Here is a 26208-nt window from a genome sequence, read left to right as displayed (position 1 = left end):
AATTTTGTGAAATGGATGAAATGGGGACCATTGGTGTGTGTGTGTGTGTGTGTGTACATGGGAAAGGGAGAGATATGTTTGTGTGAACTATTTGCTGAATGGGGTTGTGACTTTGCCCCTGACATTTTTTCTCCTGCAAGCCAGAGCTTTCAAATAACAACTGCACAATTTCCCCAGCATTCTGGCTTTGAAATAAGGCTACAGATTTTTCTTCCAGTAAGACCAATGGGATCTGTTTGCATCGCCTGTTGCAGGAACATTCTGCTAACTTATTGTTGGCCATAATGCTGTTAGTCAATCTTTTCAAGTATTCACACTTCTAAAATGTCAGACTTAAAAATACCACAATTCCTTAAAAATCAGACAAAAACTTCTGCTACTCTTTTCTAATCACAAACAAACAACCTCCTCCTCCACCACCCAACCAGCTCTTACTTTTCTGCAAAAAGCTGTTCTTAAAAATAAAATAAAAAGTAAAGTGATGTGGAATATGAACTTCTTGAAATAATCATTGGGGGAGGGATAGGAAAGTAATTACATTCTAAGAATCCGCTTTATACTCAAAGAACCCCCTTACTCACATGGCTCAGGATTCCTGAAGTACTAGACATACATGTAATTGAAGGACACCTGTCACTATATTAAATTGAATTATGGCATCGTTCATTGGATTACACTGTTTTGGAGAGGGAATGTAAGGTATCTATGGAGGTGCCTTTAGTACAGATTGGTTTAAGAGACTCAAATCTAACAGTAGGTTCCTATTTGGGAATATGAATTCAAAATAATAATAAAAATAGGTAAAGGACCCCTGGATGGTTAAGTCCAGTCAAAGGCAACTATGGGGTTGTGACACTCATCTCGCTTTCAGGCCGAGGGAGCTGGTGTGTGTCCACAGACAGCTTTCTGGGTCATGTGGCCGGCATGACTAAATTGCTTCTGGCACAACGGAATGGCGTGATGGAAGCCAGAACGCATGGAAACACTGTTTACTTTCCCGTCACAGAAGTACCTATTTATCTACTTGCACTGGCGTGCTTTCGAACTGCTAGGTTACAGGAGCTGGGACAGAGCAACGGGAGCTCATCCCGTCATGGGGATTCGAACCGCTGACCTTCTGATCGGCAAGCCCAAGAGGCTCAGTGGTTTAGGCCACAGCGCCACCCACCGCCCTATAAGAAGGGCCGTGCTGGCTCAGCTCAAAGGCCCAGTGTCATACAGTGGACATCTAGATGCCTTTGGGAAGCTCATCAGTAGCACTTGAGTGCAGCAGTAGTCTCTCTCACTGTAAGTCCCAGAAACTGACATTCAGAGGCATCCTGCTTTTGACAGTGGAGGTGGAGCATAGCCTCATCCTCCGTGAGTTTGCCTAATTCTCTTCTAAAGCCATCTCAGCATTCAGCTTCATTTGAAAGCCCTGGGTTTTATGGGAGATGCAATGCTCAGTTAAGATTCAAACTGAACATTATGGGGCAGTATCTCTGGAGTATTAAGGTTTTATTTTTACTTGAAATCTATGGGAAGGGGCTTGCTTCTATTCCCACCTCCCACCTCTTCAACTCTTTATTCAAACATATTCATTTGAATACATTTTATTCAAAATGTATATATCCAGGTTTGTGACCTCTCTTTCCCGCTGATTCATTGTTGTTCTACAATACTTTGATGCCTGAAACACATTAAGAGCTATTAAAGGGGAACTGGCTATTATAGTACATTCATTGAACAAATATAGGTGAGCCTCATCCTGCACAACAGCACTGATCATGTGATCAGCAGTATAACAACATAATTAACAGCAGCAGGTATGTAGCTTAATGGAGAACATGGATGATCATCATTAGTTTTTGCTTACTTGTGACTCATGAGTCATGCTAGTATATGTTGATTTCCTAAAATGCCATACCCTTCACTAAATGAACTTGGTATTCTTTTTATTTGTTGTCAACCTTTCAGGGCCTGTAGGTGCATATTTGAATCAGAGAAACTGTCAAGGGCATCACACTCACAAAACCAATCATAGCCCACAAACATAGCTTTATACTAGATTGATTGATACTATAATAGATTGATTCTTTCAGGTCTTCTTTTTTTTGGGGGGGGGGGGTTGCTGTGGAAGAGAGATCCCTGTGGTCTCAAGGGAAGGCATCTGTAGGCACCTCATTGAAAGCCTCTGGCCTTGGAGAAGTTTTAATTTTTGAGGGTAGAGGCAAATATTTTAGACCATTTTTGTCCCCTGTGGATACTCCCACTGCATTCGTGAAAGTGAGGGATGACCTTCAGTCAGTAGAAAGCTGTTTCTAGATAGGCTGTTTATATGTACAAAAATGTTGCTGTTAACTTGCACTATCTAGTACTAATATTCTGTCAAACCCCCCCCAACCCCACAAAGACTGATAAGTAAAACGACAGAAAATTTCACCGGGAACAACCAGTAGCTGGCAATGACCTATAATGTCAGCACTAAAGTATCATGATACATGTTCAATAAATAGGCAATGTTGCATAACCTCCACACATGTTTTGTGTGAATGTGTCAGAATGAATGCTCAGTAAATAACTCCTGGAATCTACAAGAATATTTGTGGGTGCAGTCCCATAAACTTGGGGGAAGGGTTGCCCTTTGAATGTGTTTTAAAACCCAAACTTGCATTACATGTTTTCAGTACCATTTAGTATGGATGTGCAATAATTATGAGGGCTCCCCCTCCCCCAGAAAGTGCTTTCTTTCTCTGTAACCCCACCCCTTGCACGATGGTAGCGATGGAGGTAGGAGACCAAGAGGAAAATTTCAGCACCTAGAATAGTATCTGATAGGCAAGTAGCTTGCTTGTAGCTTTAAAAGTTTTTGTCAAGACAAATTACTCCTCCTCAGCTGTGATCACTTGTCCTTCAAGAAAACAGATTACTGTAGTGCAACAATAGCATAAAATACCTCATCATACTTGTCATACTCCCCCGTCTCCCCCACACACATACAAGAAAAATGATCAACAAACATGGGTTCTTCTAGCTACAGACTGGCATTTCAGGCAAAATAATCTCTGCAGTGATATTTTTGGTAGCAAAATGGCTCCTTTAAATAATTCATGGACTCGGTTTGCTAATATATTCCAGCAGGATTTGAGCTCTGCCTCTCTCCACTCCCTTGCTTGCCTACCTTGCCAAAGATGCATCTTCTTTGACCTTCTGCCAACCTGTAATTTGAACCAAGGGAGTATGTGACTCTAGCTGTGGGAGAGCTAATACAGCATCTTAAAAAGCAACTTGGTGATACTATAGTGATAAATAGAGCAATGGCCCACCTTGTTTTCCCATTTCTCTAGGCATGCAAGTACCAGTCCACTGTCCATGGTGCTGAAATTTGCCTCTTGGAATCAGCCTGTGTCATCACAATGACCTTCAAATGCCTTTCGGCTCCTTCAAACTATATCACGCAGCTACTAACATAGGATCTTATAGCACAGATAGCTCACTTAATAAACCCTATGGAGAGCTCTTATAACTGGCAATATCACATCCATCAGACACATTACTTGCCTTCTTCTACTGTTATTTAAGTACTGCTGGAGTAATCTGAGGTTTATTTTCATTTTCGCTCTTCAGCCTGACAGCAGCCACAGAAAACTCTCTTAGCTAATATTCAAAGCATCGACTTGCAAGTGCAAAATCTATCCCCTATGACTGGGTTTTAGCAACCTACTCAGGAAGTTGCTGCCCCTAAATATTACCCCATATAACATAGCTGTCTCCAATACAGGCTGTGAAGGGTTCTCTGCTATTGGGTCAATAATCCAAGAGTCACTGTCTGATTGCACCCAGCAGTCAAGGTCTGTGCAGCTATTTCTGGGAATGATGATCAATAGATGCAATTTAGTCACCATTGAAATAAATAAATAAATAAATAATAGATAAGATAAGATAAATCCAAGATAGAAAAGAGAACAAGAAACAAACAAAATAACTATAAAGGGAGTTTTATTTTGAGGGAGGGGAGGAAGGTCAGAAGAGAGAGAAACATTAGTCACCCAACTTGCTGACACTATTTTTGCTACAACTTTCAATAGGGAGTGATTTGTAGGTCTTCATGGGATGCAGGAGTAATGTGAGCATCTAAAGTAATTCCTGTTGGTAATGCATTATGCAGGGTGGTATAGGGGCCATACAAAGTTTAAATGGATTGGTCACATTAGATCAATCTTCCTTTTAAAAAAAAGATACACATGAATATTGGAGGAAAGGCATCTCTTTGCAGCTTGCCTTTCTCTCTTAATGCTGGGGGGGAGTGGAAAGACAGAACTGGAATAATAATAAAGTGCCGGTCATGAGCTTGCATACTGAGTGACTTCTGGATATGAAACTTTCATGGACTAGAGCAGTCTTCCCCATCCTTATGCTAGCCAAGAGGTTTTTTGGACTCCAACTTCCATCAGCCACAAGCAGCATGGCCAATGGTGAGGGATGATGGGAGTTGTAGTCCAAAAGCATTTAAAGGTTACTGGGATGGGGAAGGCTGAGTAGAGACACATGAAGGGTCATCTCCAATTGGTGCATCTCTCTCTCTCTCTCTCTCTCTCTCTCTCTCTCTCTCTCTCTCTCTCTCTCTTACACACACACACACACACACACACACACACACACACCTCTTTTTGGTGCCAAATTATGGCATTTCTGTTTTCTCAGGTATTTTAATTTGCCTCAGCCTCATATTCTTGCTCATGTTATGTTTCTATTGTATATTTTAGTAATTCATGACTTATAAAATTCATGATTTATAATTCACCTTCCCTAGGGTTGCCATATTTTAAAAAGTAAAACCCCCAAATATAGTGATTTTAAGCTTTTTGAGCTGTTTCCACTGCTTTTTCCATACATCTGGGTTTTCCCTGACATTTTGCCAATTCGGCAAAATTCCCCCCTGATGCTACTTTTATACCCCGAAATCAGGACATGTCATTCATTCATTCATTGAATTTATATACCGCCCTATACCTGGAGGTCTCAGGAATTTTCCTGACCTATGGCAAGCCTACCTCCCTGGAATTGGTTGGGTAAAAGGCAGCATATAAATATTTTAAAATGGACAAACAAAATGCATGAGGGGTCAAAGAAAAGGGAAGAAAATCTTAACAGGGGAGTCAGATGCAAAAAATTATGTTCCCGAATTAAAGCGTGCAAACTAAGGCCACATCTGCAATATACACTTATAGCAGTACGGTGCCACTTTAACAGTCATGGCTTCTCCCAAAGAATCCTGGGAAGTGTAGTTTGGTAAAGGTGCTGAGAGTTGTTAGGAGATCCTCATTCCCCCCACAGAGCTACAATCCGCAGAGTGGTTTAACAATCAATCACTCTTCCTGGGGAATTCAGGGCATTACAACAGAGGGGATGGCATTCCATAGTAGCACAGGAAGAGTAGCAGAAAATGCCCCTTTTTAGGTCACAGCAGGCTCAACATTTCACTCAGCTGTCCACTATCACCCCAAGATTTCTTTCCTGGCCAGTCTTTATCATTTCAGACTCTTCTGTGTCAAGTTAGGATTGTTCTGTCCCAAGTTGCTACCAAAATAGAACTCTACTTTTAGATGATTCCTGTTGCATGACCAAGGTTTCCTAAGCTTAATTTAAAGATCTCAGAACTCTGCTAGTAGCAGGCACCTTTCTCTCTACTCTGAATGTTAACAAGGGCTACAGTGCCTCGTTTTTAGGAAGAGAAGCATGTATTTAACAGAAAAACAACCAAGCATTTTTGGGAGCAGTGATATGAATCCAAAGTGGCAGGAAGCAGGTATCAGCTGCTCATGCTCTGAAAAACACAACCTTTTCCATGGTTCTTTATTTTTCTTTTTTTAATTGATGTTTTGAAGAAACCTATTGCTTCACCTTTAAAAACCCAAACAATCTATTTTTTAAAAAAAATCAGAAAAGCCACTGAAACGACAAAGGTTGAATTTAAAGGCTAGAAGGAATGTCGCTTTGCTGACTGCTTTTAAGCCAAGCTGTCTTTTTCTTATTTTAAAAAATGTTATTGCTTGAAGCTATTTTATTTTCTGCCATCAAATCCACCCACAGCCCATGTCAAGTTCCAGGAGTTGATGTTAGGGGCAGAAAACAAGTCACGAGGGGTTTGAACAGGGCAGGAAACTCTGTAAAGCCCAAGTCAAAATATGCCGCTGTTTGTTTTTCTTTCATTTCATCCAAATGAAATAAACTACCCCAGGGCACTGCAGAAGTATCCCAAAAATTATTGGTTTTTCAAGGAATTGAAGGAAGCAATCACAGCTCATCAACTAACGTTGTTTTTTGTACGTTACGAGCCGAAAGCTCAAGAGAAGGGAAGAGCTAGATTCCTCACCCGCCCCAGTTATAAATCGTTCACACATTTTCTCCTCTCTCGTCGTCTTTCTTCCAGCTATCCTACGCAAAGCAGGACTTGCAGGGTGTTAATCAGTTTTGGTACAATTTGCTTTCCACTATTCATGGGCCTGATTGAAATTCATTATTTCCAGGGCCGGTGGGGCACTGGTAATGAAATGGGAGTTGTACTTATCTGCTGTGTGTGTACAGAAGATCAAAAAACAAAACACCATAAACAGCAACAACAAATGATTCTGTCTTAGAAAGCAATTTAATTACACCGAACATGCTTCTGCTCCAAGCCACTGGCATGGTTGAGTCAAGGCCTGGAACTGCTGAGTGCCAACACTGTCATCTTTTCCCTCTGTTTGCACATATTCTATGCAAAGTTTCTCTCTCTGTGTAGAGCTGGATGGGTCCCAGGGGTCATCTAGTCCAACCCCTTGCAACGCAGAAACCACAGCTAAGCTACATCTCCATAATGATGTGATGGTATGCTATCTAGTGTGTTGTTTGTACTGGAGCTGAAGAACAGAGAGACATGCCTCTCTGTCAGGTCCCCTGGACTCCCCTTAGGCTATGTCTGAGAGGCTGTGTGTTGTAGTAGTTAGAGTGTCAGACCAGGCCCTGGGAGACCAGGGTTCAAATCCCCCCTTGGTTGTGCAGCTCACGAAGTGACTTTGGACCAGTCACTGCCTCTCAGTCTAAGCTACTTCACAGGATTGTTGTGAGGATAAAATGGGGAGGGGAGAACCACGTACACAGTGTTGAGCTCCTTGGAAGAAAATGTGGAATATAAATGCAAGAGATAAATAATAAATAAAATCATATGTTGCTTCCTTAAGCCCTTACTGGGCTTGCTTCCTCCTTGGGGTTTTTTGCCTGGCTGGAATGTGAGGACGCCTCTTATTTGTCTGGATCTTTGATTTCTTCCTTCCTTCCTTCCTTCCTTCCTTCCTTCCTTCCTTCCTTCCTTCCTTCCTTCCTTCCTTCCTTCTTTCTTTCTTTCTTTCTTTCTTTCTTTCTTTCTTTCTTTCTTTCTTCCTGCCTCCTTCTGCCACTCCAGGGATGCCAGATCTATGGGGTCAATAGGTCTTCTCAATGTTGAGGGAGTGGAGGAGGCCAAGCACAGAACTGAGCATCAGAGGGCTCAGCCTCCTTCCAATGATGTGATGTGTGCATGTCATGTGCCACACACATGACATCACACATGAGCAACACATGCTGGGCTCCCTCAATATTGAGCTCAAGTTGGAGCCTCTGCCCCACTCTCCAGATATAAATCTGGTTTTTGCATGGATGGAATATAACCTACTATACCAAGGGAGTTCCATCCATTGCCACATCAGTTTTACTTCTCACCCACCTTTTGCATCTCCTCCCTGCCCACCACTGGCATGCATTCCAGGGGACATTACCCACAAGGAAATGCAGCCCTCAAACTGAGGAAAGCCTCCTATGCAAAGACCTCCATGTCTGGTCTGCCCTGGAACTGTGGGTGGCTGCGTCAGAATCTAGATATAGGAGGTGTGTCCCTCAGCTCCAGAGCCATAGGAGCTCAGGAAGCTGCTTCCTGCTGAGTCAGAACTTTAGTCCATCTGGCTCAGTTCTGTTCACACTGACTGCTGGTGGCTCTCCAGGATTTCAGGCAGGGAGTCTTTCCCAGCCCTACCTGGAGGTGCCATGCGGGACTGAACCTGGGACCTTCTGCATGCCAAGCAATTGCTCTTCCAGTGACCTACGATTCTTGGTCTGAAGGTCTATAAAGAGTTACAGTGGTACCCCGCAAGACGAACGCCTCGCAAGACGGAAAACCCGCTAGACGAAAGGGTTTTCCGTTTTGGAGGCGCTTCGCAAAACGAATTTCCCTATGGGCTTGCTTCGCAAGACGACAGCCCATAGGGAAATCTCAGGGACAGCGGGGAAGCGCAGCGCGTCTCCCCACTGTCCTCGGACCTCCTCCCGCCGCCGGCTTCGGAACGAAGCTCCAATGCCGGGCGGCGGAGGGGGAACGTCTCCTCCCGCCGCGCGGCATCGGGACAAAGCTCCGATGCCAGGCGGCGGAGGGGGAACGTCTCCTCCCGCCGCGCGGCATCGGGACGAAGCTCCGATGCCGGGAGGGGGAGGGGGAAAGCCTCCTCCCGCCGCGCGGCATTGGAACGAAGCTCCGATGCCGGGCGGCGGAGGGGGAACGTCTCCTCCCGCCGCGCGGCATCGGGAGGAAGCTCCAATGCCGGGAGGGGGAGGGGGAAAGCCTCCTCCCGCCGCGCGGCATCGGAACGAACCTCCGATGCCGGGAGGGGGAGGGGGAAAGCCTCCTCCCGCCGCGCGGCATCGGAACGAAGCTCCGATGCTGGGCGGCGGAGGGGGAACGTCTCCTCCCGCCGCGCGGCATCGGGACGAAGCTCCGATGCCGGGCGGCGGAGGGGGAACGTCTCCTCCCGCCGCGCGGCATCGGGACGAAGCTCCGATGCCGGGCGGCGGAGGGGGAACGTCTCCTCCCGTGGCGGGGCATTGGGACGAAGCTCCGATGCCGGGCGGCGGAGGGGGAACGTCTCCTCCCGTGGCGGGGCATCGGGACGAAGCTCCGATGCCGGGCGGCGGAGGGGGACGCCTCCTCCCGCCGCGCGGCATCGGGACGAAGCTCCGATGCGGGGGGACACCTTCTCCCGCCGCCCGGCATCGGATGGCTTTCCTGAAGACTTGGGGTGGGAGGAGGGTTTTCCTTCCCACCGCCAACATTCAGAATGCTGTTCTGAATGTTGGCGGTGGGGAGGAAAAACCCTCCTCCCATGCAAGCCCCGGGAACAGAGGGAAAGCGCTGTGCGCCTTCCCCTCTGTTCCCATACCTGTCCTGAAGGCTTGCGGTGCAGAGAAAAGCCCTTCTCCGCACCGCCAGCCTGGCAAGCGGTTTCCCTAGGAACGCATTAATTGATTTTCAATGCATTCCTATGGGAAACCGTGCTTCGCAAGACGAAAAACCCGCAAGAAGAAAAAACTTGCGGAACGAATTAATTTCGTCTTGCGAGGCACCACTGTATCACTTTTGTTTCTTTCTGTGTTGTGCATTGTTGTGTTTCCATATTGTAAACTGACCTGTGATCCTCAGCTGAAGGGTGGCATAGAAATTTAATAAGTAAAACTAAAGCTGCCTTATACTGAGTTGGAACCTTGGTCCATCCAGCTTGATATTGTCTACACTGTCAGGCAGCAGACCTCCCAGGTTTTGGGCAATGAGTCTTTCCTTTGGGGGCACTGTTAAGGTAAAATATTTCTCTGTGCAAATGGGGTGTGGTGTGTGTGTGTGTGTGTGTGTGTGTGTGTGAGAGAGAGAGAGAGAGAGAGAGACCAATTAGTGTCAATTGTTTTTGCTTCCTGTCTTATATTTCATTTTCATTTTCGGAATCCTGCCCTTCCCAACCCATATACATTCACTGAAATGATGTGCACATCCATGCTGTGAATGGGGCATCACAGTAACATAGTTAGCCTAGGGCGAGTTCAGACGATACCTGAAAAGTCATATCTGGCTGTACTGCTGTTCTCCTCTTCTCTCACACATCAACGTGGAGATGTCCAAATTATGAACTGCAAGGGCTCCGGCTTGCCCCTGCAATTTAGGGAGCTAGGGTTGTGTGATGTGCGCATGCCATGTGCCCACAGTGCGGGCCGTGCTGATGTCACTCATACATGCCGTTGGGCGTGCCCCATGACATGTGTCAGTGATGCAAGAATGTCCCATGGCATGTGCAAGTGAGGCGAGAACATCATGCAGTGTGTGCATACGGTCACCACAGAATTTTGAGGGGGCCCCAGCCCCCTCCTTGAACATTTTTGGGGGCTTTTGGCCTCCTACTCCCCTAGATGACACCCCTGATGGACAACACTCATAGAGTCCCATATGTGTTTAGGATGCAGTTGCCTGAATTGCAACAACCGTATGTGCTTGGATGCAGCCTGCTGGTGGGTTCTGTGGCAAGCTAGCTTTTGTTATTGTCGGGGATTGGACTCAAGAGAGCGAGACGGAGGAGGAGTGGTGGAGATCAACCCCCCCTTCTACTGACACTGCAGGAGGAGGAGAATGCAGCATTGATTTACAGCAGAGGTTTGAGGGGGATGAAGAAGGACACAGGTCAGAGAGAGACGAACAAAGTTGTTGGGAAGTGTTAGAAGAAGGGGGCAGGAATTGCAGCAGAGCAGCCAGCTGACACATTGTCACTGGAGAGTATTTTTGATCCTCCTTCACCCAGAACTCGACGTTCATTAAGGGTGCAGGAACAATGGAATCAGAGTTTTGGCTACAAGCAGCCACCGTAAAGGGAGATGCTGTTGCTAGGAAGGTGGGAGGAGGAACCCAGTTTGGAGCAACACCATGTTAAGGCTTGTTGCGTTCTTTCATCTCACTATTAGGATTGAACAAAACTCATTAAAAAAGGACTTCACCTTGTTTCTCCGCTCTTGCTGCAACTAGGGGAGGAGGAGCTTTCATGCAGCCTTGACAGTTATTTTGTTCTGTACTCGAAACCCCAAAGTTGTCTTTATACTGTTAGCCATTCTTAAGCGTCGTTATTATTATTATTATTATTATTATTATTATTATTATTATTAACTCCACAATAAAGCATTGCATTCATTCCTCGTGTGCCTTCTTGGAGTAAGCTCAGCTCTGAATCTGGGACCTGCCTGCCTGGTTCAGCAGACAGTGACTGGACTGTTTGGCTCTTGTCTTTGTGAATCCCAAGGACATCCAGAAACAGCCTGAGCTTCCTCTGGCTCAAGACTGGAGGACTAGAGGGTGGCGGCCTTACTACCGAGCAGACTTGGCTTTCCCTGATCTGCTTCACATGCTAGCAGCTTGGGATAAGCAAATGAAATTCTGTACATGCTGGCAGCAGGGAGATGAAAGAGTAGACCCAAACTTCTTTATGTGCAATTGTGTTCTTGACTCAAAGATTTAATCTGGGGACTGACTGCACAGATTCTGCTTGTATGTGTAGGATTTTAGACACCTAGAGAATAATTTGTGCATGCCAGCAGAGCAGCGATGGGGATGGGGTGCTGACTTCATGTTGTAGGGACCCCATGGATCACCTAAAACACCCTTTTGTTCCTTCTTCTATATTCCATCCCCCAACCTTGCTCACAACTTGTTTTTAAAGACTGCAGAACGTCCGGCTGGTGGTAGGACTTGGACTTCTCCCAGTGTTCTGGGGACAACTGTGCTGTACTGAGATGCTGTGCTTGTGGTAGTGAGGGAAACATGCAAGCAATTGACAAGCTGTCTCAATCATTTATTTTTGTCTTCTTGAAGATGCTGCAGAGTCTGTGGAAAACATTTCATCTACCCTGATTCTCTTATATGTGAGCTGCTCCACAAAGTCTTGCTGAAACTCTCCTTCCTTCCTTGACTGTTTCTTCAAAGCTACTGCCTTTGAATTTCCTTGTTGGCAGAACTGGACTTATTTTGCACATGATTTCTGTTCCTTTTGCTCACAGAAGGAAGCTAAGGAGTTATGAAGGGCAATGGAACTTGACCACCCCACTCTGCCACCAAGAAACCTCTGAAAATCACCTTTGGTCCTTCCTCTCCCTTCAGATATTTCATCATTCATTGCAGAAACACTTGAATGTCTATTTTCCTGGTCTTATGAGGAGTAGAAAGTTGGGGGTTTCTTTTAAAACAGAAGCAGTGGTACCAAATATATTGAAGTAGTACAGAATCATAGAAGTCCTTCTTTGTGTGCCCCCTCCATCAGAGGTCTGGAGGGTGGCAACACAGGCCTTTTCTGCCATGCCTCCCCAAGGAAGCTCACCTGGTGCCTTTATTACACATCTTTAGGCAACTGGCAAAAAACCCCAAAACTCTTCTCCTAGGCCTTTGGCTAATTAAACAATCTATGGTCTTTCAAACTGTGGGCGGGTGGGTGGGTATTGTTTTGTTTGTTATTATGTTATGCATTTTGTGTTTTTATACTGTAAACTGTAAGCTTGACATATTTTGTGTGTGTGTTTTTATGCTGTAAATAAATAAATAAGTCACACAGCTAGTTTACCGAGATAACTAGGAACGAATATATTGGTCACTTTTGTAGTTGTATTCTGTTGTGTTTCATCATCAATCTGGAAATGTTTTTTTAAAAAACAACAACAAAAAAAACAAAAGCACCTGCATGAAAAATTGTGTTGTGCTCATATGCATTTCCCACCACAACATATGTACACTTTCCTAAAATGCACATTTTTTTTGGTATGCATCTTAGCCCCAAAATATGCATTTTATACACATTTGATATGCTATTTGAGGTGAGAGCTGAAAAGTGCAAACCAGGAGGTTCTCTTAAAAAAATATGAACCAGATGAATTCTTTTATTGTCTCTACCAATAAGATAAATGCAGCTTTATGTCTGTGTGCCATAATATTGTGTTCCTTTATGTGCCTCTGCAATTAAAAACAAGCTTGCCATCAGATGCAGCCTGCCTTTTGCCGAGACCTTTCCTTGCATTTTCAAGTCATTGTTGTTTTCTTTTTCTTCCCCAAGGCTTGACCTTCCATGGCAGAATGAATCAGCAAAGTCAACAACCTCCCAAACCCCACTGGTACCTGGTCATACCAAATTGCTGATCCCTTCCATATCTCTTGATAGCTGAGAGAAGTAAAACAGATGATAAGGGAGCGCTGAGATTTTTAAAAGTACTATACAATGGTTCTCTGGGAGGATACCGTTCCTAATTAACAACAACGCCAGCAGAGAGCTTTCTTAGAATCGTGGCATTTTTATTGCACATCTCCAAAGGAGAAGCTATGCTTGTGTAGCTAACAGCACAAATTGGACAACTAAAAAAAGAAATAGCATATAGTACGTTAGAGTATAAAAACCACACACTGTGCTAAGTATATCTAGACATATAGACTCAAAATGGATGATGGCCAAAGAAACAAAGTGAACCAAGTTTCCGATGATTACCGGTACCAAGATGGCGGCTATGGAGGTTATGCTCCCAATGATGGATATTATCAAAGTGGGGAGGAGCCAGCTCAAGAGGAAGATGCTCAAAGCGATGCTACCGAAGGGCACGATGAAGATGATGAAGTCTATGAAGGAGAGTACCAGGGCATCCCTCACCCAGATGACCTCAAGAAGCAGAAGAAGAAGAAAGCCCCAGAGGTGGCTGATGAGTTCAGAGACCACGCCGACCTCATGGCGGAGAAGATGGAGGATGAGGAGCAGCTGGCCCACCAGTACGAAAACATCATTGAGGAATGCGGTCATGGACGTTTCCAATGGATGCTGTTTACTGTCCTCGGCTTGGCACTGATGGCAGATGGGGTGGAGGTCTTTGTGGTTGGCTTTGTTCTACCCAGCGCTGAGAAGGATATGTGCTTGTCACGCTCCAACAAAGGAATGCTAGGTAAGTCCTTCTTCTCTTCAGCCATATGCCATGAGGCTAGCTGTAGGATAATTTGAAACTGCTTGGAATAGCATCCTCTATTTGATTCTTAATGTCCTCCAGCTCCCAATAGGGTGCAGACCCACTAGGAGTCAAAGCTGAATGAACATTCTCTTGGTGGTTTCCTCAAAAATTTCTCCTTCCAGATAAAATTTTGGAGGGTGGGGGGAGAGGGCAGATCTTTCTCTCTTGTAACAGGCCAACTTTGACAGGGGGTGGGATGCCCTCATGCCAATCATATGGTACCATAATGACACCTGCCAAAGTTCAGAAGACATTGCTATAACACAACCTCTTTGGAAGATGCATGGGGGCGCATCTCAAAGAACCTCACTGTTACCAGTAATCAGCTGGTGGTCAATTAAAGGGAGCCCTTTGAAGTCTTTGCAGACAAAGGAATTTACATTCAAAGTGCTGGAGGGAGTGCTTTGAATATAAACCTCCTCCTTAGGAAGGGGGGAAATGCTTTTTATCAAAATGGAGTGTTTCTTCTCACCAATGGAACCCAACAAGCCCTTTGTGCAGCACTTGTATACATATATCGGGTTTAGGTGTGGCTTGGCTGAAATGGCCTCGCAGGCCAATTGAGGATGCTGGTCAGACCAACTTAAGCCTGTGGGTCAAAGGTTACCCACCCCTGCTTTAATTAACCTTCCTTCCTTCCTTCCTTCCTTCCTTCCTTCCTTCCTTCCTTCCTTCCTTCCCATGAAACATCCTGAAGTGATTATCTATGAAAAAAACGTAAGTTGTTGTAAGGCTGATTGTTGATAAGGTATTCGAAAAGTTTCAGGCAGGTTGGGCTGGTTCATTAAACCAAATTCTACATAAGATTATGAACAGAACTCTGTTTGGGAAATCTGGTGTGACACATATGACAGGAATCAACAGGTATTCAGCTCGACCCCAGCTGCTAACCAAGTAAAACAGAAGAGCGGCCAGGCTAACTGGCCCTTGGGAAATATTCCCAGGACACCATCCCTCTCTTCAGGCCAGGCTCTGCAGACTCCTTGAGTGTTTTTGCCAGGGTGGAATGTATCCTTGAACTCTGAGAATGCTTGCTAGTTGCCTGGATGAAGGATAGAGAGAGGTATGTGAGCGTGTGTGGAAACTTTATTAGTTCAAGCCTTGTACATAGCAAGAAGACATTCAGCCAAACACACATAGGAAAATCTCCCTCAGAACTACATAGCCAATGGAGTGTGTGCTACCTCAGTGTGAAGATCTTACCATTCTTTCTGATTGCTAAGCAACACTTTCACCCATCCTCCTCTTGGCTAGCTGACTTTAACAGTAACAGAATTAACCCTTAAGTCACATGCCTAATGATCCCTGCTGCTGCGCTTCCAACAATCCACACAATGTATATGCTAGATTGTCCATCATGCCAACAAGACATACACAAACACACCAGGGAGTTGACTAAACAAGAAAGCAGATGGCCTGATATTATAAATAGATTTCCCCCACTCCTTCTCACTCTCTCCTGGGGGTGGGGGAAGAGAAACTGCATATCTCACAGTGAACATTTTGCATTTTTTCATGGCGCACAGGTCGAAACTGCAGATATTTTTCTCCATGGCAAAATATTAAATATTTAGTAATGTGTGAAAATATGTTTGCCCCATCTTCCCTCTTCCAATTTCCAAACATGGCAAGTTCAATGAGTTCAAATAATGTTTGTAGTTTGAAGATGCTGTTCCACAAATTAAACAGCATTTTAAAAAATATTTTTTAAAAAAAGAAAATAAGAGCCTTGCTTGATCAGATGAAACGGGGGAACATCTGGCCCAGTTCTCTGTCTCCAAGAGGTTTCGGCCATGATGGCTATGATCCATACCCTCAAAGTGCCCCTATTTTCTAGGGTTAGTCCCGGAATTACAAAACCCACCAGGGCTTCTGATCTGATCCCAGAATGTCCCTATTTCCCCCACCAGTGCCATCGCCACCAGGGAGGTGGATGAGCCAGTGCTTGTCCTAAGTGGCAGGGGTGGCAGTGGTGACTGTGAATGAGCTCCCCTGTTGCCTCTCCATGGCTGCTGCTGCTGCCAGCTTCCTCCCTTGGGCAGCTCACAGTGCCTGCTGGAGAACAGGCAAGGTAGAGGAGAGGCTGCCACCGCCAAGGCCTAACCCTGCAAAATGCATATATATATATATATATATATATATATATATATATATGCTTTCGTAGATTTTCACGGGTACAGGAATGCAGGTTTTGGTGTCTTCGGGTGTCTTCCCGTGTAAGAGTTGGGGTGTCTAGGCGACGTTTCGACGAGGTCTCACTCGTCATCTTCAGGCTGGTGCTTTCGGCTTCTTGTTACTGGAACAGAGCAGGATCTCAGTGTTTGAGTTCCTATAAATATATATATATATATATAGCTTCTGCATTTTTATTTCCCACCCCCAAAGTCAAAGTCAAAGTATTGCCCTACCGTGGATTTTGGATTCCCTCGCCTGTTGTAGCAAGAGATAGTCAAATCTGTCCATTCTAGTTTCTCTCCGTTACTCCATCTCCATACCTTAAGATCAGTTTGCACCCTTTCTCCATTATTGTGTTTGAATGACTGTTGCATCTCAGTGCTAGACATGCATGGCTTCTTATTCCTTGCCTCTTTTTCACACCCGGGAGTTCATTTGGTCTAATACTCTCCCCTGGCCCCCTTTCAAGCCATATTTTTGATTAGGAGGCAGGACTGGTTCCGTTCCAGCTGGAGAGGAGTCAGCCTTCTGGCTTTGTCCTCATGTTAATGCATGAGAAGGGCTTCTCTTTGCCCAGACCTTTAAGGAGGGGGACATGAGAAGAAAGACAAAGTGAGTAACTTAAGATGGGCTGTGAGTGTGGCGAGAGAAGAGGGAAAGAGGGAAAGAGCTGACTCCAATGGATCTTTGTTAGAATAAGGAACAATGGAATGTTAGAAAAGGCTTTCTGTAAAAAAAGAAGCAAGCATAATTAAAGGGATTCGTTTATTTTTAGACAACATCTTAATCAATCCTTTACTGATGGAGATGTAATTGCTACCATTAAAAGTAACAATAGATATACATAGATAGATGATAGATGATAGATAGATGATAGATAGATAGATAGATAGATAGATAGATAGAGGTGTGTGTTTTTGTTTGTTTGTTTGTTTGTTTGTTTGTTTGTTTGTTTGTGTGTGTGTGTTTGTGTGTATCCAACTAAGTCATAGAATAGACCCATTGAAATAAGTGGACTTGGGTCCATAAATTTCAGTAGGTCTACTATGAGTATAATTTTGTTGGATATCCCTCTATATCTTTCTATCTTACCACATCTGCACTATACAGCTGAAGCAGCATCATGCCACTTTAAACAGCCATGGCTTCCCCCAAAACAGTTCCTGTAGCAATTTGTAAATGAACATTGGTCCGCATTTTGGTGCATTTCCCCCCTGGTAAATACATTTCTGTATTCAGTTTTGAGTCATTCACACATATATTTTTTGGCAAGCAGTTTCCCCAAATATAACACTTTCAAAAGTTACTTTCACTATTTTTTCCCCAATGCATGCCTTCCCCCAATATATGCATTTTTGTAAAAGCTGCAAGGTTGGAGAAGTGTAGTGTAAAATTCAGAGAAGTGTGAATTTTGAAAGGTGGACCATATGGTGACTGTGTTTCATTTCTTGTATTGTTTTGGAAAGTGTGAATTAGGTCAGTTTGCCTTTAAATTCAAAGTGAATTGAATCCCCCCCCCCCAAATTGCACTTTGAACCACAAACATATGATTTCAGGTTGCACTACTTCATTTTCTTCTTTTACCTAGGTTGCAGCAGGTCTTTACATTTGTGTCCAGCTCTGTTTATTCAAACAAAGAAATCCTAGCGAATCCAAGGCCTTTCCATTTTTATGCTCTCCCTTTCAGAGTCTCATAAATCAGTCGGATATTTCCGCACCTGGCAGGGGTGATTCAGCCCAGCTTGCTTGTCCCTGCTGGGATTATTTGTGTTCCAATCTGCCAGATGTCACTGTCTCCTTTGGCCCAATGCTAAGAGAACAGTCTGCCCAGCATTGTTTTATGTGTGGCCCTGGCAGGATTGCACTGATCAGGCTGTGAATATGAAAAAGAATCTCCGTCCAAGGCTGAACTGAGGCAGTGGAAAAAATGAAGAGAGAGAGAGAGAGAGAGAGAGAGAGAGAGGTGGTGTGGTGGTGGAGAAGAGCTTTGTAGAGAAGACTAGAAACCATTGTTAGGTCAGCTGATTAGGGCACAGACTTCAGATTTGTCAGACCTACTTTATAGTTTTTACCAGAACTCCAAAGTCGGGTACAAAAAACAGAGAGTTAGAATGAAAGAGCGCTGTGTTCCTGAACACATTCTGTTGTTTTTTTGACATCAGAACTGAACTGAACTTATGGCCTTTTCCTGCACAAGTCCACTCCTGGAGTTTTCTTTGTTTCCGTATTCTGTGGAAAGTTGTTTCGTTGCTATTGTTAAATAATAAGGAACAAGAAACCGTCTCTGGCCTACTGCAAACCAGCAGAGTGTTCTACCAGAAGTTGGTGCCACTTTCTGTGTTCTGCCTGAGAAACAGAGTGTTGTTGCACCTTAAAGACGAACAGATTTCATTATGGCATAAGCTTTGGTGGACTAGGTCAGATGCATCTGAATCAGAGGCACAAAGCATTATCCTGAGCTAGCAGGTTCATGCATTGTGTGTGTGGAGTGAAAGTAGTGAAATCAGAGGGAAACACACAGGGTAAAGACAGTAATACTTACATTAAAGTTCAGATGTATGCAAAGTCGCAGTCTAATCAACCCAATGCTATTCTTACATTTTTTTAAAAGGGTTTATTTTTTGCTTACCAATTTGAAATGAACAAGAGGGGAGTGCTCTTCGGCCCAGTAGAGCCTTCAATGTGGGGTTCCTCAAGGTTCGATTTTATCCCCCATGCTGTTTAACATCTACATGAAACCACTGAGGGGGTTATCTAGAGTTTTGGAGTATGCTGTCAGCAATATGCTACTGCTGATTATTATTATTATTTGAATTTGTATACTGCTCTATACGCGGGGGTTTCAGGGCAGTTCACAGAATAAAATCAAGATATAAAACCACAAAATACATAATAAAAATAAACATCCCAATAGCCCCCCCCCAACCCCACATTTTAAAAGGGCATAGGATGACACATAGCTTTGCTTTTCCAGGTGGGGCAATGGATGTCTTCCCTTGGTAATGGTCTGGATGAGAGTTAACAAACTGAAGCTCAATCGGGATAAGACTTGAGGCACTTTTAGTGGGTTGTTCCCTAAACCAGATAGATGGGAGGTTGCCTGCTCTTGATTGGGTTACACCTCCTCTAAAGGAGCAGCTGTGTAGCTTCAGTGTACTTCTGGATCCTTTGCTGTCACTTGAGGTTCAGGTAGCTGCAGTGGTGTGCAGTGCCTTCCATCACCTTTGGCTGGTGGCCCTCTGTCTGCACAGGGTAGCCTAAAGTTAAGTGTTATACGTGAGGCTGCCTCTGAAGATGATTCAGAAACTTCAGCCTGGTGAAGAATTTGGCAGCCAGGATTCTCACTGGGGCAAGACGGTTTGAGCAGATTACACTGATCCTGCGCTGGCTGCAAATTACAGTGGTACCTTGAGTTACAGACGCTTCAGGTTACAGACTCCGCTAACCCAGAAATAGTACCTTGGGTTAATAACTTTGCTTCAGGATGAGGACAGAAATTGATGCGGTGGCAGCGGGAGGCCCCATTAGCTAAAGTGGTACCTCAGATTAAGAACAGTTTCAGGTTAAGAACAGACCTCCAGAATGAATTAAGTTCTTAACCCGACATACCACTGTAGTTTCAGGGCCCAATTCAAATTGCTGGTTTTGACCTATGAAGCCTTAAATGCCTTAGGCTCGCAATACCTCAAAGGACCCCCTCTTCCCATATGAAGCAACCTGGACCTTACAATCACCATCTGAGGCCCTTCTTTGGGTGCCTCCTCCATGAGAGGTCTAGAGCATAGGCCTTTTCAGCAGTGGCTCCCCATTTGTGAAATGCTCTCCTCAGGGAGACTTGTCTGGCACCTTCATTATCTTCAGGTGCCAGACGGAAACATTTCTCTCCAACCAGGCCTTGTGCTGATTAAAATTCTATGCCCTTTTAAATGTGTGTGTGGGGTGGTATGGGTTTGTTGTGTTTTTGTTTTTTATTATGTTTTTATTTTCTATTTTTATACTGTGAACCTCTCTGGGATCTTTGAATGAAGGGAGGTATACAGATTTTTAAAAACCAAAGTGATTCCCCAAAGAATTCTTTTGGGAATTATAGGGACAGAACTACCTAAACTGTATAGAAACTTATTTATGTATGCTACTACAGCGGCAAGAATGTAACTTGCCCCAAAATGGAAAAAAGTAGAAGTCCCAGCAATGGAAGAATGGATACAAAAACTTATGGAAGATGCAGAAATGGCAAAACTTACTGGAAAAACAAGAAATCAAGATAACAAACTTTTTATAAAAGAACGGAAATGCTTTATTGAATATTTACAGATAAATTGTAAACAGATAAGAACATTGGCAGGATTATTGTAATAACCTGCAGTTTCATAAAAGTATATATTTAAAGTAGATGAATAAGTGAACAAACTAAGTTAATCTGGATATGCAGAAGATATTAAAAATAAATTTAAGGAACTGCAGAAAGAGGGCGAAGGAAGTCAAGTTTTGAAATATTAAAATGACTGTAAAATTGTTGAAATGTATAAATCTGAAAATTACGGTATATATTTTTTAAAAAAACCCCAAAATGAAATAAAAACAACGAAATGCATGAGCAGAGCAGTGCTGAGATAGTGAGGAGGTCCCGTGGTGCAGACATGGCCTCTTCCAGGGCAGGCAGAAAGTGAGGGAGTGCCCAGACCTGTGGAAGTATGAGGATTGAATTGGTTGCAGGCAGTGTGCAGTCAGGAGTCCCAGTCAAGCAGAGAACTTTCAGAACCTTGGACAGCTCCAAGGGGCCCTGCTAAGGAAGATACAAGAGATGTTATCTCTGCAGAGCTGTACAGCCAACTGAAGTCTTCTGTAGGCCCACCAGGGAAGTAGGCAGTACCTTATCTAAATAGACTTCCCCTGAAGTTTGTTGGAAGAGCAAAAAGCCAGGAAGGGTGGCTCCTGAGCTCCTGAGACCAGTGTACTCACTGGTTTTGTTTTTAAGTCTGTAGTTTTACCTCTTAAAAAATAAAATCTTTCCAAATTGATTTCTTAAAAAATAATGATTAAAGACTACTCAAAGCAGCAATGAATAGCTGTCAATGGCACTGTGGCAGGCTCCACATTTTACAAGAAAGGCCTCCTGAGTGCAAGGGGGATTTCAGGGGAGGCAAGGATGTGGGAAGGCTTCAGAGTGTAGAGCACTAGAGAGATCATTAGGAAAGGAATTCCTGTAGTCTGGTCACCTCACCTTATAAAGGATCTTGTAGACGAGGACAAGGTTCAGAAAAAGTCAACCAAAATGATGAAGGGGATGGAGCCACTCCCCTATGAGGAAAGGTTGCAAAATTTCGGACTTTTTAGTTTAAAGGAAATGCAAAGGATAGGCGACACAGTAGAAGTTTATCAAATTAGGCACGGCATGGAGAAAGTATCTCTCTATCTCTCTATCTATCATCTCTATCTATCATCTATATCTATCTATCTATCATCTATCTATCATCTATCATCTATCTATCTATCATCTATCTATCTATCTATCTATCTATCTATCTATCTATCTATCTATCTATCTATCTATCTCTCTCTCTCTCTCTCTATCTATCTATCTATCATCTATCATCTATCATCTATCATCTATCATCTATCATCTATCATCTATCATCTATCATCTATCTATCATCTCCCTCCCTCATAAGGCTAGATCTCATGGACATCCAAGGAAGCTGAATGTTGGGAGATTCAGGACAGGTAAAAGGACATATTTATTCACACAACACATAGTTAAACTATGGAATTCACTCCCACAGAAGGCAGCAATGGCCACTGGCTTGGATGGCTTTACAAGAGGATTGGACAAATTGATGGAGGTTAAGGCCACTATGCTCTGCCTCCGTGGTTGGACATGATAATAATTCTGAATACTAGTTGCTGGAAGCCACAGAAGGTGCACTTGTGCTTGGGTCCTGCTTGTGGGTTTCCCATTAGGGCATCTAGTTGGCCACTGTGAGAACAGGATACTGGATTAGAGGGGCCATTGGCTTGATCCAACAGGTTCTTCTTATGGTCTTATGAGTTGCAGGATAAAGAAAGGACATTCACAAACACCATTTGGCCACCTCAAATGTAAGACAAATACCATGAAACATCAAACCCCACCATTGAGAATTTCACCATTTTTTTTCTCTTCACCTTTGATAATGTTTGATTGCCATTTCCTGTTCCATTAATTGATGGAGAATGGTTGGGGAGGGAGGGATGGAGGAGGGATTTTCAGCATAGCAGTGCTGGGGGAAAAAAACAGCAGGCAAGAGCAGATTCAGGATAGTCCATCCCTATTAATTTATATTGGATTTCAAGTGACTTAAGTGGCTGGTTTAAGCATAGATGCTGTTCTCAGCCAGTTTGGAAGAAGTTCCCCTGCATTTTGCAAGAGGCAGCTGCCCCCCCCCCCCATCCAGGCTTCTTGCACAGAATAAAATGATGAAGAACGAACCCAGGCTTAGTTAGAATAATTAGTCATTTCAATGTGCCACACAGCATGAGTGGGGGAGAAAACTTGGATTGTAGAAATAACATTCCTCCAGAAATCTGCCCTGTTCTGTTCCCACCCACCTTGAAATTTCACATGACGCAAGTGCTTTAGGCTATGCCTGGCTAGGGAGATTTTTCATTACTGCTCGGTGTCGATACAAAGTATATATATGGCAGGATTTTGAATAAATAACAGAATGGGTCCTGAACTTGGGTTGCTGGCCTCAAGGGCATATAACTAACCCAAATCTATTTGTAGAGCTGATAGTCACTGTACTAGGGGCTATGTATGTTTGCATGTATTCCAATTTATTTATGTGAATCATTTTTATCTTGCTCTTCTTGTGTTTGTTGTGACGTACTGATGTCCCGACGTCGCATGCATGAGGTCAGGACATCTGGAGGAGCTGGGGGCAGAGCCAAATGCAGCAGCCACATGGCTCAATTGCCTGCAGCTCCTCTTCCACCTTCTCTTGGTGCTACCACCAGCAAGAGGGTGTTCCGACCCTTCTTCCCCTCCATGGCAGAAGGAGGAGGAGAAGGAACCAGCTGCTGGAGGCATGCTGCACTCGGATCCACTCTTTGGCTCCATGCTTTTGAGGCACAGGGGGCCCCAGCCCCTACCCCCCAAATATAGATACCTCTAAAGCAGAGTTTCCCAAACTTGGGTCTCCAGCTGTTTTTGGACTACAACTCCCATCATCCCTAGCTAGCAGGACCAGGTCAGGGATGATGGGAGTTGTAGTTGGAGACCCAAGTTTGGGAATCCGTGCTCTAGGAAGTCCTGGTGTTCATTCAAAAATGCATGTAATGTGAGGGAGGCAAGCTTGCTTTGAAATGTATCCATCATGCTCATGATGTAAATGAGAGAGGGGATGAGAGGAGACCGAGGGATGTTAGTGAGAGGAAGGAAGGTTCTCTTCTCTATTCACCCGCATGTCTACCAGGAAAAATAATAAGAGCACAGGGAGATCAGAGTGCCAAATAGGGTCACTCAGGGGACCATGTGAAGCTGAAGACTTTCCAGTTGCTGATCTCTGAGATCATTAGAAGAGCATTGGCAGATCAGACCAAAGGCCCATTTAACTATCCAGATGCATTTGGGAAACCAATAAACAGGACAAGAGGACAACTACCCCTTCCCTTTCTGCATGCGAAGCATGTGCTGAATCATAGATGTTCCTTTTAGGAACATACTTCCACTGAATTGGACCACTGGTCCAACTAGGAATAGCCAACATAGTGCTAGCCGGATGTTGTGGCACACCAGTTCCAAGCATCCCTTAGCATTAGCCATGCTGGCTAGAGCTGATGGCAGTTGGAAGCCCAACATCTGGAGAGCACCAGATGTTGGTAACCCTCCCAGGGGCAGGGGCTTTCCAGGGTTTCAGACAGCGGCCTCTGCCAGCCCTATTTGGAGGTGTCAGGACTTGAACCTGGGACTTCAAGAACATAAGAAGAGCCATGCTGGATCAAACCATCTATTCCTGCATCCTATAATCACCAAGTGGCTGTGGGAAGCCCACAAGTAGGGGAAGGGGCTGGAGATTGCACAAAAGACCCAGGCTCCCTAGACCAGTGTTTCCCAACCTTTTTGGGGCAAAGGCACACTTGTTTCATGAAAAAAATCTCGAGGCACACCACCATTACAGCCCCGTGACGTCAGCGCGCAGCGTCACGCCGGGAGGGACGCACGAAAGTGTAAGTTTCAATTTTTTCCCTCCCCCTTGCCTTCCTTCTGTGCCAACCGCCAAAAAGCCAAGAATCGCGGGACCGCCGGCGGAGGGGGGAGGGCGAGCGGAGGCAGCGGCGAGCCCCGTTCCTCCCCATCCGCCCCATTCCGTGCAAGGAGCGCGAACAGGTGTGAGAAGGGGGTCAAACCTGCGGGTCGGCGCCGGGGAACCTCCAAGCTTTGGGGGTGGGGGGGGGAAGGAGGCAGCAAAGCGAGGCAGGAGGGAGAGCGGGGCTTGGTGAAGTACTCGGCGGCGAAGGCCAGCAGGTCTGGCGGCCGGTGCCGCAGCACCTCCACCGTGTAGCCCTGCAGCAGCTCAGTCAGACCCGGCGGGATCTCGATGCTCATCTTGTAGCCAAGGCGCGCAGGAGACTCACCAGACGGGCCCGGGAGAGAGAGAGAGAGACACGACGGAGAGAGAGCGGGAGTCCCTGCTCGCCGTTGCCGCCGCTACAACTACTGTGGCGGTTGGTCGTGGTTGCCGCCGCTGCCGCCCACCTCTATCTATCTCTCCCCCTCAGCTTTCTACACGGGCCTGGAGCCGGAGGTGGGGGGTGGCCGCCGCCGCTTTCTCCGCCTCCACGTCCTGCCTCCTCCTCCTCGAGCCCTCCGTCAGCCCTGAGGGAACCGCCGCGCTCGCGCCGCCGCTCTCTGACACGCGAGAAAGAGAAAGGAACGGAGCGGCGGGGTAGTCGGGGGAAGGAGGGGCCGGAACGGAAGCGCGAGGCGAGCTGCGCATGCCCAGCAGGAAGCGGTGGAGAGCGCCACAGAGAGAGAGAGAGAAGCAAGGGAGGGCGGGGAGTGGGCGGGAACACGCTTCATGCGTCACAATAACGGACAAGGGGCGCTCGAGGGATAGATTAGGACCTAATTTGACTTTTACCAAAAAAAATAAATCTTTTTAATTTTCCCCACGGCACACCAGGCATCATCTCGCGGCACAGTAGTGTGCCGCGGAACAGTGGTTGGGAAACACTGCCCTAGACTATTCCCTGACAACAACCCTGGACAGTATCCACACAGACTGCCAGGGAAGCACATTAGTGTTCGAATGAGAACGTCTTCTTTTGTTCAAAGCAAAACGGATGGGTTGGCTCACTGGATCAGATACGTTTGTGTGCTCTTCCGTTTTTAAGGAGCTTAGGATGAACAGCTGGGAAGTTGGATTTTCTCTGCAGAAAGCAATTTATCCAGCCTGGCCGTTCAGTTTTTAATCTGGGAGCAAGAGCGTGAACTCAGGCAGAATGCATGAACTTCCTTGATGGCATCAGGTGATGCTTCTGTACAGCTCTTCCCCAGTCTGGTGCCCTCCAGATACTTTGGGCAACAGCTCCCAGCAGCTGTCTTAACTGAAAAAGGTGCTTCACATAATTATATTTTGGGCACGGCAGTTCACTGTTGACAGCGCTTGACAGAGTAGGACAAGCAATAGGTGTTTGTCTCTGCCCCAAGGTACTTACATTTTATTTTTCAACAGTTGGGGAGGGAGAAGGAGGAGGGGAAAGGGCTGAATTCTGCAAACTTTGGTTTAGTTTCATGTTGTGTCTTTAGGCGGAAAGCCTAAGGGGTTAAGCCAGAGGCATCACACAAAGCAAACTGCAACAAACCAAGGGAGACAAACCTCTGGACTTCCAGAGGTTGTTGGATCCTAACTCCAATCAGTCCCAGCCAGGATGGTTAATTGTCTGGGACTATGGCCTCTGGAGATCAACATTTGGAAGACACCAGTGTCCCCACCCACCCAGTAAACATTATAACAGCCCTGACCAATGGGCCACTATCCCTGTATGGGAGAGGGGTTGGGGCAGAGGTTGAGGAATGGAGCTTTAGCAAATAAACATGAGAAGAGCCTGGCTGCTGGATCAGAGCAAAGGCCCATCTAATCTAGCACCCTGTTTTCACAGTGGCCAACCAGATGCCTGAATGGGAAGCCTGCAAGCAGGACCCAAACCTGAGTTATCCCC

At 45.3% G+C, this 26208-nt stretch overlaps 1 protein-coding gene across 2 annotated transcripts in view; it reads left to right on the top strand.

Annotated features, from left to right (window-relative positions):
* SV2B (synaptic vesicle glycoprotein 2B) overlaps window positions 1–26208 on the top strand; it is a 73117-nt gene that overhangs the window by 21340 nt on the left and 25569 nt on the right. For both annotated transcript variants that reach the window (XM_081171137.1, XM_081171138.1), the window contains exon 2: window positions 12897–13767. In XM_081171137.1, coding sequence (XP_081027263.1) covers window positions 13275–13767 — 493 coding nt within the window. In that variant the 5' untranslated portion in view covers window positions 12897–13274. The remainder of the gene's footprint in view (window positions 1–12896; window positions 13768–26208) is intronic.

Source organism: Podarcis bocagei, assembly GCF_964188305.1.
Source record: "Podarcis bocagei genome assembly, chromosome: 14".
In the NCBI taxonomy this organism is placed as follows: domain Eukaryota; kingdom Metazoa; phylum Chordata; class Lepidosauria; order Squamata; family Lacertidae; genus Podarcis; species Podarcis bocagei.
This window is presented reverse-complemented; position numbering and strand designations above follow the sequence as displayed.